General features: G+C 37.1%; 1 protein-coding gene across 1 annotated transcript in view; it reads right to left on the minus strand.

Moving 5' to 3' along the window:
* The window catches only part of LRP1B (LDL receptor related protein 1B), a 613,981-nt gene that overhangs the window by 20,329 nt on the left and 579,652 nt on the right, over positions 1–14,000 (minus strand). The window contains exons 84-87 of the mRNA XM_085067137.1: positions 9,040–9,201; positions 4,793–4,967; positions 4,089–4,193; positions 2,018–2,131 (exon numbers count right to left, since the gene is read on the minus strand). Of these exons, the coding sequence (XP_084923263.1) occupies positions 2,018–2,131; positions 4,089–4,193; positions 4,793–4,967; positions 9,040–9,201 (556 nt within the window). The remainder of the gene's footprint in view (positions 1–2,017; positions 2,132–4,088; positions 4,194–4,792; positions 4,968–9,039; positions 9,202–14,000) is intronic.

Below are 14,000 nucleotides of genomic sequence, written 5' to 3' on the forward strand. Positions count from 1 at the left end.
ACATCACACACAGATCTCACCCACTGGTGAGCAGTACTAAAGAGATCCTTAAAAAATATAGTCTGTGAATACTAAAATGACAGTAAGAATATATAAGATTATGCTACTTTAAGACATCCTAAATTGTACATGTTTCAGAAAAGGTCATTACACCCAAATTTTAACATTCTGAAATTTTCTCACAACCTTTGTAATTGACTGAGAACAACAAAGAGGGGGGAAGGGAAATAATAAACCTCATAGATCTAAAAATAATACTAAGAATTAATAGTCTAGATTGCATAGGACCTTATACCCAAAGAGAAATCACAGCATATTCTGCATATATTAAACCCTGAGAGAGAATTCAATGAAACTGGCAATGGCCTTCATAAAAATTTCTTTTTTTTGGTGGCTTATTTGAAGCCACAGTAAGGCCTTACTTCATTCCTAAAATGGTTAGGTGAAAACCACAGCTTCTACTTCCAGACTGCAACTGATATTTAGGTAATTTAGTGCATTCAACATTAAAAGGACACCTTGAGACAGTAAGATAAAATAAAAATGTATGCTAGCAGTACAGGTGGGTGAAAGGAGTCTGTTCTTACAGGCTTAGAGTTACTCTGTATAATTATGGCTTTAGGATTGCCCTTTGGAACAGATAAATCTTATTCCCTATTGTCTTTACTGAATGATAATAAGGGCTTGATTATGTATAAAGTTTGCATTCTCCGCTGACGCTGGCTGTGAGAGAGAGCAGAGTTCCTGCTGAATGACAATAAACCAGGCATCTCCTATTTCTTCCAAAAAATCACCCACTCAGGAATGAGACTGGTTAAGGAGAACATTAGCCATTGGACAGGTGTGTCTTGGAGTATTTGAGAGAAAAAGCAGGAAAGGAACATCTAATATGGGACTTTATAGGCAGCAATATGTCGTTCTTAGGGCTGCATGACTCTGAAAACCCAATTATGATACCCAGAGGTACAAAAAGTTCCAAGTCCCCCACACTGCTGATCAGTAGAGCCACTCCATACTCTATCTTGTTCCCAATGGACTTATGGAACCTCAAGTCAGAGAGTTTCATTGCATGAGAACATTGACAAATGCATTGAGATCATATTAACAAATAAAATAGATTATTAAGTCTACACAGTCACTGTCTTTGCTGCCCACCAGGCACCTCCATCACATCCCCACAGCGTTTTTTGTTTTCATAAACCATGCATTGAGGTAAGTTTAAATCTGTGTGAGTTTGACATATCATCCCAAGTCTAGGACTTTGGTTCATGATTTCACTACTGCCTTTTGCATCACAACCACTGAACAAAGCTATGTTCATCTGACAGGTATTTCGTATCTCTCTGTACACCTGCCTTACAGGATTTTCAAAGAGTTAGGTTGTTCCTTTCCCTGCTGAAGATTAAAATTTTCTCTCTAAGAAATAGACCTAAAATTCTTTAGAAAAGTAGAGAATACAAATACAACTTTTTTTTTTTAAAAATCAGAGAAGTCAGTGTTCTGAAGTAGCTCACACAGTTTTCTTGAACAGTTTCTCATTTACAGAATTATTTATATAAAATTAACAAGAGTTATAAATACAAGCTTAATTCCTGAAGCTGTACTTAAAAAACTGTTCTTTTTTGTTCCCTGTTCAGTTAAAAAATAGGAAGTTAGGTTTGGACTATGGAACACGTGCAACATCATTGCTCACTAAACTTCATGCTTTGCAGGATTAACTTGGTACAATATCTCTGAACAACAACAGAAGCCAAGCAGCATTTTCTAGTTTTTGCTCAATTTATTTAGTTAAAATCAAAGCTTTTATTTCTTCCTCTAACGATACACACACTCCCAATGTATGTTTAAATACACTCATCAGTGCAGCTCTCAAAGGCTAAGTGTGTATTACAGAAATGGTCCCCCAGATTAGGTATATATTGTGAAATGTATGTGAATGTGCATGACTTGAACCAATGAACTGTGGCCTGGAATGATGTCACAGAATGTGCAGCATTAAGTGGAAGGTTAAACCTACTTGCATCTCGGTTCATTAAACGTGGTTAAAGTGCAAATTCCCTCATTCTGACAGTAGTAATCACAAGGGTTCACTTTCTGGTCACAGCGCTGACTTTTAAACCCCACAGAGCATCTGCAGAATTTCAGTAAAATAGACCTAAATAAATATTCTGCCTTTTGCTGAGCAGATTTTAAACGCATTATATTTAACGATGGCAAGACACACACACACACAGGCACACACAGAAAACAGAATAAATACTCTTTTTTTTTATAGAAGGTCCATCTGACAATACTGAAAAAGTTTGCTCACGAGTGTTGATCAGTTTTAAAACAAATACACTATACTGCCTGAAGGGTTCTCAAAGTATTATTGTCAGATGCCCTGTGGATTTCTATTGATTGATCAAAATTGCAATAGCCTTAAAAATGTTTATGACCATTTTCTCAGTGTTGTTAATGGTGTTGGTTTATGCTGCAGCATTTATGTATTATAAATCCACACACAAATTAAAGCAAAAAACTTTTTTCCCCTTGAGATGCTTTGGTGTTCCATGTGAATTGAAAAAGAGTGTAACAGTTTTATTAGGAAAAAATAAATGCAAAGTCACAAGCTTCCAAAATACCCGTTCTAGGTGTTTAAGCAAATGAATCACCAGAATTAGTCATTGTATTTGGGCCTTACACATCGTAGCTGTGATATTCTCCTTTTGCTAGGATTTATCAGCCTCTAGTCCTCAACTAAAGACATTTAGGGAGGTACAAATAATAGCCAAAGTGGTAAAAACAGGTTAAAACTAATACTGAAAAAGAAAAATAAGCACTTAAAGTCTTTTCAACTGAGTCAGGGCTACTACCATGCAGAACTCAGTTACACTGTCTTTAACCCCAAACCTGCAAACATATATTGACAATTTTTCAATGGCAGAGCCACTACAGCTGTGTCCTTTTCAGAGGTAGAAATGCTTTAGCGCTCAAGGGAGCTTTCCTCCTCAAGGGAGGAACCCTTGGCCCCTCTCTTACAATGGTCAGACTAACAAAGTCTAGGCATTTATGAAACTCCTCTGGTTGTCTGAATAAAACTCGCTTTGGGGATCACCTGCATCAACAAAATGAAGGAATGGCTGTATCTGTATTCAAAAATTGGTAGTGCCTATCCCTTTGGGCAATAATTTTGAGAAATGAGACCCTTAAGTCCAATTCTGTCTTCCAGCACTTCTCTCTTCAAACCTGTAGGATGCTCCAACCTCCAGGTAATTTGGAGAAGAGGAAGACCATTCAGAAATAAGTCTTTTAAATAAATATATAAATACTATCACTAGGTAGCTCAGTGTAACTGAGAGCAGGAAAGAAATTAATTTCTTGCTACAGTGACTACTCCAGCATTTTATACTGAGCAGCTGAAAAAGAAGATACACCATAGCTCTCAAGAAAGGAGTAGAATGTAAGCTTTTCTGCTTACAACAGAATTTCACTTCTAGGCTACAGAATCCAAATTGCTTTGGCATTTTATGTCTGAGCTGAAGAAAAGCCTCCTGAATTACTCTCTCGACCATGGAGAGGAGGGAGAGCACAGTGTCAGCCCAGAGCAGCCACACTGCTGTGGGCAGTGGGAAGGTTGGGGCAGAAATGAGAGTCACCATGAGCATATTGCCATAAGGGACATGAATTGACATTAATATTCCTACTCTCCAGCCATCAGGAGAAGGGTTTTGTCTGCACCTCTGGCCATCTCTGTAGGAAAAAAGACTTAATCCACCTTTGAGAAGCAAGGCAGGCAACCTCCAGATTCCATTCCAGGAAAAATGCCTGAACAGGCCTGAAATTGCTCTAAGCCTCCTAAGATATATCTTTGTATCTATATGCATTCACAATATAGTCCTTAGTCATAAATTTCAATACTCATTTTGCAAAAAGCTATGCAAAGTATGAGGTTACAGAAATGGCTAGAAAACATACACTTTAGGTTGAAACTGCAACCAGCACAATATACATCATAGAGATACCAAAAATATGGACATGTGCATAATAATTTTTTTATTTGTTGTCACCCAGGCATTTTAATGATCTACAGGATGCAGGATACTCACAGACAGACAGGGATGTTGGTCTCAGGGTCCAGCTGACAGGTACCACCATTGTAGCAGTAGCCATCACACAGCTGGCAGGTAGAGGCAATCTTTCCATTAGTGCAACTTCCATGGTAAAAAAAAAAATGCAAAAAGCAATCAGTATTTGAGTAAATCTGTGCATTTCCTTACAAAATCAGTATTTTAATAGATAAGATCTGTTTATTGAAAGAATTCTAAGTTTCCAATTTGAAAAGTTAGCATAGGCAGTGAGATTATCACACAAAATATCTTTAATCTTTCCTTTTACGAAAAGAAACAATTACAATAAAAATAATCACTCATCAGTAGAGCAGCATATGTTACTGCATATATCTCCAATAGTATTTAGTGTGTCTCTATCATTGTCACAGATAAAGTAGAATGAGGAAATTTCAACAGTAGGGTAAAACGCCACTGTTAACTTGATTAATTTAAATTTTTCCAAGTGAAAGCCCATTCAGTCTCCTGCTACATTGTGTTTCCTCCAGTGAGGAGTGCTCCACAAGTTGTTTTTAAAAGTCAGGAGTCAGTTGCTTTTGAATGGGCAGGAACAACACAAAGGAACTGATCTGACATGACCACCTCAGGGATAAACTATTGCGTGAGAGATTTAAAGGACAATGCAATGGAATTGCTGTTAAATGCATGATTTTGAACAAAATCTCCCCTCTGAACAGACTTACTTGCACAACACATCATTGCTGTCCTTGTTTATGATGCAGTGTCCCCCGTGGCACCTGATGCACTTGTCCACCTCACACTTTGGGCCTTCGAAGCGCCCTGGGCAGACACACTCCACACTGCCATCCTCAGAGATGGTGCACGACTCGGAATTCACACAGTAGTGGTGGCAAACATCTGAGAGCAACAGGAGAGCTAATTACTAAAAGGCATTAAGGAGTGTTATAGAAAAGAATAATACATTACTTTCACGCTTTAAAAGGTTCTATAATAAAAGCAAAATGAAAACTGAGGCTGGTGACTCACTGGCAGCCACAGGAATCAAGAATAACCCATAAACAGATATATTATATATTAAAGATGTAGTCTTGAGAAGTGAAATGGAAGTACAAACTCACAAGAGGTTTGTTTTTTTTTCTTTCCTTCGAGTTGTCTAACCCTTTATGGCATCATCCCACTTAATATAAAGACTGCTGATGAGAAAAGCAGAGCACTGCTGATGTATTTAATGGGACGTTGGCTGAATAAAAATCTTCTGATACACTCACATTACCATTAACAGCATTATGCTAAACTGAAATTGAAACGATATTTTGAAATAATTAAGTTTTATTTTCATTTATCCACATATTAAAATTTCATGAAGTCCTAATAATAATATATAAAGACCTAATCCATAAGTTTCACAAAGTACTACATACATGCTTGTCTTTATAGACTGTGCAAGACCTCATTAGAGTATTTAACTGTTTAAATGCCAGCAGGACTGAGATTTCAAGTAGTGAATTCTTTCACTCTTCAGAACCACCAGTAACTGCCTCATTTTCCTTACCTTAAAAAAAACCCCAAATTGCCTAAATGAAGAAACCTCCAGAACTCCCAAATGCTGGTATCCTAACATTTTGGTTAATTTTCACTCCTGTGGTAGTGACAACTTTATTTTGTGGCCTGTTTTTTTTTTCTTTAAAGTCATTGTTTAAGCTCCTTAATGGACAGGGACACCTTCCACTACCCCAGGTTGCTCCAAGCCCTGTCCAACCCGGCCTTGGACACTTCCAGGGATGGGACAGCCACAGCTTCTCTGAGCACCACTCATGAAGGTATCTCAAAGTCAGAAACACATTTTGCTTCTGCCACTCTGTGCTGGTTTTCCTCCTCTCCAAGGAGTGAGCACTGCTGGAAGAGTTCTGCTAAGGGACAGAGCATGGCTCTTGGAGGAGTTATTTCTGCTTGAATATTCATTGTATGTCTCTGGGCAGGCTGTAGGTTCAGCTGCTGAAGGAATCACTGCTCAGCAACCAGAGAGGATTAAAAGGCACTAAATGAAGTTGTGCATTGTTTCTCGTTCCCCAGTTCCAGGTATGGAATGGCAATTTGCAGCAGGGGGGCTGCTTTTGGAACAAAAAATGCTGCAGTTTGAAAGCTAATACTGAGAGTCATTTTATGTGAGAGCAGTGCAAGGGGCATATGTTTGCATGCACATTAGGACAAAAAAAGCCCTAAAAAACACAAACCCAAAACCTAGGAATAAGAAAGTCATGTGTCAAAACAATTATTAATTTTTAGTATTGATTGTAGTCATGAACAACTTTAGTCATCTGCTGTATCTAAAATGTGTATGCTTCATTTGGGCTGAAATGACACAGTTTTATTTTTTTCCTCCTAAAGAAAGAAATTTCAGTTGTAGAGAAAGTCACAGCTTGTGGGATCACTGTAACCACTTTGAATGATTGTAACTGCATGAAAATGTTTCCTATTTTTTAGGTAGTGTGGGCCTTAAATGATACAAGAAATGAACTTCAGCTACTCTGTGTGTCTTTTTTTCTGGAATTTAAAATAGGGAGCTACATTCAAATACATCATATTTATGTGTATTTAATAACATGCTCAGTGTTAGTAGAATTCTATGTAAATTCACTCACTTAAATTTATTTCAGCAGTGCCAGTGCCTTGACATGGAGCACACATTTTGGTTATTAGCCCTTATGTGAACTAATCACAGGAGAAAACTCTGCATTGGGTAATTGGGGACGATAAGTATGGGGAAAATAAGGTCTTTGCAAGCTGGTAATACTGCAAGCAAATGTCTTCTCCCTGCCATAAAACCCCACTCATAATATTTTAAGCTTGGGAGCAGGAGTAAAATACCTTTGCACATCCATGTGTCATCCTTTGCATGTGAACTAGCTTCAATCACAGCAAAGACAGACTGAAAAAGACATCTGGGAGGCAACCAGTCTTGGCAAAAATGCTGTATTAATGTATTCCACCTTGCATACAAAGTGAAGGTGATTAATAAAGCAGGAGATCAGACATATGTGTGAATAAGCAAAAAATTAATGGATTATATATACACATTATTAATGGTAAACCAGTATAATTTCACAAAACTCCTACTGGCCACTCTAAAACTACTCTAAAAGATTATATGAGTTTTTCTTCTCCTAGAAGACTTAAGTTTAAAATCAGCAAAAGCTTAATTTTGTTTTGTATTTTATAAGCTGTTTGAGTCTCTGTATTGTGGCAGTTTCACAGTGTCAGCAGACAAACCAAATCTGATAATAAGCACTGTTTAAAAAGTACCCCTAAATTTACATTTAAATTAATTCTCTAAAAAAAAAAAGGAGAGAAAAAAAGAAAAAAAGATGTTTGCAGAAGCATTCAACTAGAAACAATTTGTTGGTTTTGGGTAAGCCTCAAGTAAATATTTTTCCTTAATCTGTGTGTCTGTCTGTGCATGATTTATGTACTATACTATTTTCAAATACCCAATTGTGTTTGCAGATACTTATTTGTGGATTCATGCAGTTTGTTTAATACCAAGGGGGAGAGAATCACAATTACTGCTGGTTTTCCATTCAAAGGTTTCAATTTATTTCACAGTCTCCCAACTGGAAATATATTGAGTTTACTTCAGTACAAATCCTATTTGAGACACACACTATCCCTTTTCCTTGTTTGACAGACCTTTCTCTAAAACTAAGTACTTTTTGTTTCTTGTAGATACTTCTAAATCAGACCTTTATAACAGCTCATTTCCCTTCCCTCTCTCCTTAAATCAAGCCTTCTTCAGCAAACTCACTGGATATACAAAAGAAATTATGGCTTTCACATTTAATGTTCTATGACAAGCACTGTGACAGTCCAACAAGACTGTGACAGTCCTTTCCTTTAGGATGTTACAGTCAAGGCAAAGCAAGAGCAGAAGAAAGGAGGTGATTAAAAAACATCATTCAGATCTCAGTAAAATAATTTGTTCTAACTCAAGGTTGCTTGTGAATCATCATTTTTGAAGAGACATGGAGAAGACAAACTGTAATTTGTAAATGAGTGACCAAAAGAAGAAATTCAAGATTATTTTCAAATGTCTTGAGTTACAGAAGAGAAAATGGTGAAAGAAAGAGAAAGCATGGGGAGAAAAGAAATATAAATGGAGTATGAGCAGAATATTGGTTGATATTTACTTTCTTACTCCTCTGTAAAAGAAGTAAAAAATTAGAGAAAGTTGTAGAAAGTGAGAAGAGCCTTTCTAAAGGCATGGAAACCTTCAGAAAACTATCAGAATGAGAAGAGACTGATGGGTCAGTGGAATGAAAAATGAGGGAGAAATTCAGATGGGAAAGACAGAACCTAAGTCCTGAAAATTAAACGAGAGTAATGTTTGGAAATCCTTTGCAATTTCAATACCAGGATGGGGCAGAAATCATACTCAGGGTGATCTTTGAGCAAGCTGAAGGAACATAGCAATGCGAAACTCAAAGCAGTCCTCAATGTGCTGCTTGCTGGGGTTAGAAACAGAAAACAATGGTACAGGAGCAGTTTGAGATGTGTTGGTTTGCAAAGATAAGGGACACCAGAAGGTTCTTTAACCAACTATGTCAATTGATTACCAGCATAAAAAAACATATATGATAAGAGTTGGAGTAGAAAATTTTAACACAATTATCTCACGCCTACTGCCAAAGTCATCTGTCTTGTACTGCTCCACTCTACGGCTCATTCACGAAAATAATAATAAATCACTCCTTAAAAAGCTCTTTCTTCAGCCAGCTGTGTGGCATGAGAGAAATATGTTCAAAGATCACCTGAATACATCAGATGACATTGCCTCCCTCAGCAGCACAAATAATCTAGGGCTAAATTTAACAACGTGAAAAAAAAAATAAAAAAGACGCACGCGGGTTTTGAACTTCCACTGTGCAGAACTTTGGTTACAACCCAGCTGGAGGAGCTAGTGGAGGTTACTCACAGTACTGGCACCTGTCCCCAGTGTACTCGGGCAGGCAGGAGCAGAAGGGCTGGTTCCCCGCGGTGACACTGCACGTCCCCCCGTTGTGGCAGAAGCGCTCGCACACCGTCTGGTTGCAGCTCGGCCCCGTGAAGCCCAGAGCGCAGCTGCACGTCGGCCGACCTGCCCAGAACAAGGAAAGCTATTTTATGATAAAAATAGATGCAAATTCAAGCAATAACCAGCACTTCCTCAGCATAGGTTTATGGCAAGAGTAGGAGGATTCAGTGCTCAAGCCTGTGGCAAGCACAGACTCTTTCCCATGGGAATTTTACTCTTCTTCTTCCTGTGTTTTATAAACAAAGATAAAGTTTAGATGTTATTGAAACAGTCTCTGGAAAGATAGGTGATTCAAGTCTGGCCAATCGGCCTAGGGGGAGATTTTGAACTGACCCAATCTAGATGATCTTTGAAAGTCTATATAAGTTGGAATTAATTAATAAAATTAGAATTTTTCCACATTCGACAGCCTGATTCTTTCACTCTGCAAGTTGTTCAACAGCAACACAAGCCCAGCTATGTTTCTCTAGATGCTGACAGAACGTCCGTTTGTAAACATTGCTTGAATACAGAACTTTTAAAAAATAAAGTTACCTCAAAAACTGCATCTATGCATCTTTACACTCGTACACATATATTCATTGACTCTTCTATGAGAAAAAATACATTATTTAAAATATACAATCATTTACAAAGATGGTCCTAAGCAGGGATTTAAGACATGACTAAACTCTTCAAATCATCCTGCCACGCTGCGTTCCTCCAGCCGCAGAGGATAAATGTTTGTATAATCACCATTAGTGTCTCTTCAGAATGCACTCCATTATTCTCAAATCTACAAACCCTGATATATAATCACATGAATATACAAATATTTACCAGTGCTCTAATAGCTGCACTTTACATAGCAATTTTTGCTAAAGCACAAGTATCTGTGCCTGTTCTGTTCTGCCACCCCTCTCAGATAATGAAGACTGTTACATTACATAAGAATTGCTGTCTGGCAGCAGACCAAAGATGCCTGTAACATCAATATTCAATGTCTGAAAAGCAGTTAACACTTTGGGATGAACATCTGCACACAATGAACTCCTAGTCTACACCTTCTTTTCAAAGGATTTTAAAATAGTCTTTAAAACCCAATGCATTTTCTTCCTATGATTCTTCTCCATTGTAATTTTCCCATTTTTCCCCCTTATCTAAATCTCATGTCTAAAGGATTTATAGCTTTGTTACAACTCCACTGTTTTATTAAACCCTTCCACTTTCCCCTGTCTTATTAAGGCTTATCTTCTTTAAAACAAACTTCTAGATCCCATTAATGTGTTTCCATCTCCCGACTTTGCTTTTTTATCTCATTTATAGTCTTCAAGTAAATGACCTGATGTGTCCAACCAGCCATCTCCCTTTTCACTTCTTAATAAACTATTCTTATTCTTGATTATCTCTTGTGAGACGCTATTTTTCCTCCACCCTACTCTTCTTTGATTTCATTCAGCTTTAAGGATTTTCTTAAATTTATGGAGAATAGACAAAGTTTAACACTTTTATTTTTCCTGGCTTCCCAGGAAGTAAGGAGATGAAGATTAAGTGGGGACTGAGGATGTTTCTAAAATAAAAGGGTAGACAGGATAGGTTGGAATGAGATGAACATTAAGGTTCCTTCCAACCCAATAAATTTCATGATTCTATGTTTATCATGGTAACTACATAATGTACTGCATGTGTGATGCAGAATCCCTTTGGATTTACAGGCATAAACACAAAAAACAACCTCTCAGATTATTACTGACAGCCCAATCAAGATAATGATATGACTGTAGTGTCTAAAAGAGACCAGAGAAAGGGAGGAAATAAGTTATATATGAGACCACAGTTTGCCCTGGATTTATATTTGAAAAACTTCACACCATAAGGCAGGAACAAGGTTTTTAGATAGAAACAATCCTACCTCATGGAGGGATGGGCTGGTGAGTTCACAAAAAAGCTATGTTGGCCTGGGACTGCCCTGTTTTGAAATGCACTGAAGAGCCAAAATTCTCAGTAGTCAAATGAAATAACATTAAGGATCACTTTTCCCTAATAATTCTCCGATTTTCATGCTGAACTAACAAGAACTCTACAGCTGCCCGATTTACAGCTGCTGTAGGAATAGGTCCCATCTTTGCTGGTTTTTGTCTCATTAGTTGTTTCCTCAGTTTCACACCATGCCTGGTGCAGGTATCACACCTACTTGCCCGCTTGCCTCCTGATGTTGCCCACAGCTGCATCTGAAGCTCTGAGATGTGCAACCCTTGCTGTTCTATCTTCCCCACTTCGTTGGCTGTGCTACTGAGTAATTAAGATTAAACTGAGTATTCCACCAACCCCCCATTTCAGATTTTCTTCTGGTCTGCCTTTCTGTTATTACTGTGCAATCATTTAATACCAAATTCCCTGGAGAATTTCTCAATGCAAGTGAAGCACCCTCATTTTGTCTCCTCTCTCTGACTCATGCAGAAGGATTTATTCACTCTTTTTCCTTCGCTTCTTACACGACACACTTCACGTAATTCTTTTCTGTATTTTCTATTTTAAGCTATGCTAATTTAAAGTGTTTTGCAAATCATCCTAAGGGCCGTGAGATCAGTTAGTCTCTTTCTCTAATGAGTACAGCAGGAACAAAACCATTGACCTAAAAATAGCTCCAACTACTTTCATATGCATCAGGCTGGTTATTCATATCTGTCCCCTGTGATCTAAACATTAAATCAAGGATGTTGAACTCAGATGTTAGCACAGATTCCACTTGTTTTTCCCCATGTATACAGTTGTATTTAAATTTCTGCCCCCAAGACAGGGGGTTCCACATAATCCTTCATCTGAATCAGTGTTTCATTAAAATAAAAGATAAAATAAAATAGTGATTGAACATAGATCTGGAGGTCTGCAATCAGTTTTCATTACTAATACTCCTCTATTTGTTAAAATGATGAAACAATGATATTTTTCTAGTTTGCAGAAAAGATTATTCTATTCTTTACTAATGCAGACTTATAAATATGCCAAACTGCTGACAGCTACATGAAAATTTAATGCAGTATAGCCTAAACCCCATTTTTGTCACTCAATTTAACATGACTTTCAGTAATGTTAATAGCCCATTGCCTATTTATACACAGACTGTTGACATCTGAAATAATACTAATAATGACATTTTCATTTGCCTTATTCTCATAAATTATTTCTGATTAAAAAAAAAAAAAAAAAAGGTTCCAGGAACAGTTTAACAGAACTGCAGCATTAAACAATGACAAACAATGCCATAAGGTTTCGTATCACAGAATCAGAACACAGATTTATGTTTGCAGAAGAAATTCTGTAACCAAGATGTCACATAAGCTAGCTAACAGAAATTGCAAGATGAGCTCATGCACCTTCCCTGGTCAGGAAATCTCAGGATTAGAGCTCTACAGACACAGAATTAAAACTTCCTCATAATTCTTGACCTTCACCACCACAGATAGATTAACAACACATTAGCATGTAGAAAAATATTCATATGGAAAGTGGTTCATGGAATCTCAAACTGTGTCAAATTCAGGACAGAACTTAGCAGAATGAAGGAGAATATATTATGGTGACCCGAAGACATAAGTTATTTTCGGCAGTAGGACATGAAAAAAATAGATGAATTTTTTGTCACAGAAATTAAATGTAGTTTCCCCCTTTCTTACAAAAAATAAATCATTCAAATTAAAAAAAAAACAAACCAGGAATTAAAATCCTTCAGTGTTCAATTAGGTTTTGATAGAGAGGCTGTAGTTACTCCTGGTTTGTCCATTTAATTTGCTACATAACAACAACTGCCTATATTATAACTTTTCAACTCAACTTCAGAACTGAGTAATTGCTCATAAATTTCTTCTTTTGCTTTCTCTATAACACGTTGGTGACTCCTTTTGGGAATTCATTCATATATCTTAAGCTCCTATTTACATTTATTTTGCAAGGATCAGAATCCTAAGGAGATCCATTTTCATACATACTATTGCCTAAGCAACAGCGAAATACTGGACATTTTGCATAACCCCACAAAGTTAAAAAAATAATGAAAAAATAATTAAGAACTAGGTCAATGGCATTATTTTTGTAAGCTTTCTGCAAGTTTTGAAAAATGAGATCATCCAGATGAATGTCTTCATCATAACCTACACTAAATATTTCTTCCAGTCACTGGTAAATTCCCTACCAGCAATGTGTTTTTAAGTTGTTATGTGTGAATGTGCACATTTAATTTTAATATTTAAGTTGCTGTCAGTACAAAAGAAAACAAGGTGGCACTACATGAGCTTTCTGTAAGCAATATCTTGTCCTTTGGTGTTCTCATCAGCAGTTTGTGGGAATCACAATTCATTTCTGTGTGGCTGATGAACCATAATTAGCTTTACTGAAACAATAGGAGTGGAGAGAAGCTGCATTATTGAAGATAATTAGTAGGTGAGCTGATTGGGATCTATCCCAACAGAGTCTCTGTGTGTTGAAAAGACAAGGAGAAAAGAACAAATTCTAAATATCTGTCAGTATTCTCAGAGGCTGCTGGTGGTGGTGGTTCTGCTGGGATCTGAGCTCAGCCCCACCGAAATTCCAGCCTCATCCTCCCCACACAATGGGAAACTCCTGGGACTGATGTGGCTTTAGCAAAGCAAACAGTGTTTTCAGTATGCACCAAATCACATGGTTATGATTATAAAATAGAATACAAAAGAATATCTGCCTTACACACATTGATTTTTTTGAGACTATTTAATCAATTTTCATTTCAAGGAATGAAAGAAGAGGAAACACACAATATTATTTTTCTCTCTGATACAAACATCACAATTCTGTCTGATTTGACATACACTTCATATTGTTAGTATAGTACAAAGGGATTTAATTTT

Source organism: Lichenostomus cassidix, chromosome 7 (genome assembly GCF_008360975.1).
Source record: "Lichenostomus cassidix isolate B80296 chromosome 7, HeHo_3.0, whole genome shotgun sequence".
Classification (NCBI taxonomy): domain Eukaryota; kingdom Metazoa; phylum Chordata; class Aves; order Passeriformes; family Meliphagidae; genus Lichenostomus; species Lichenostomus cassidix.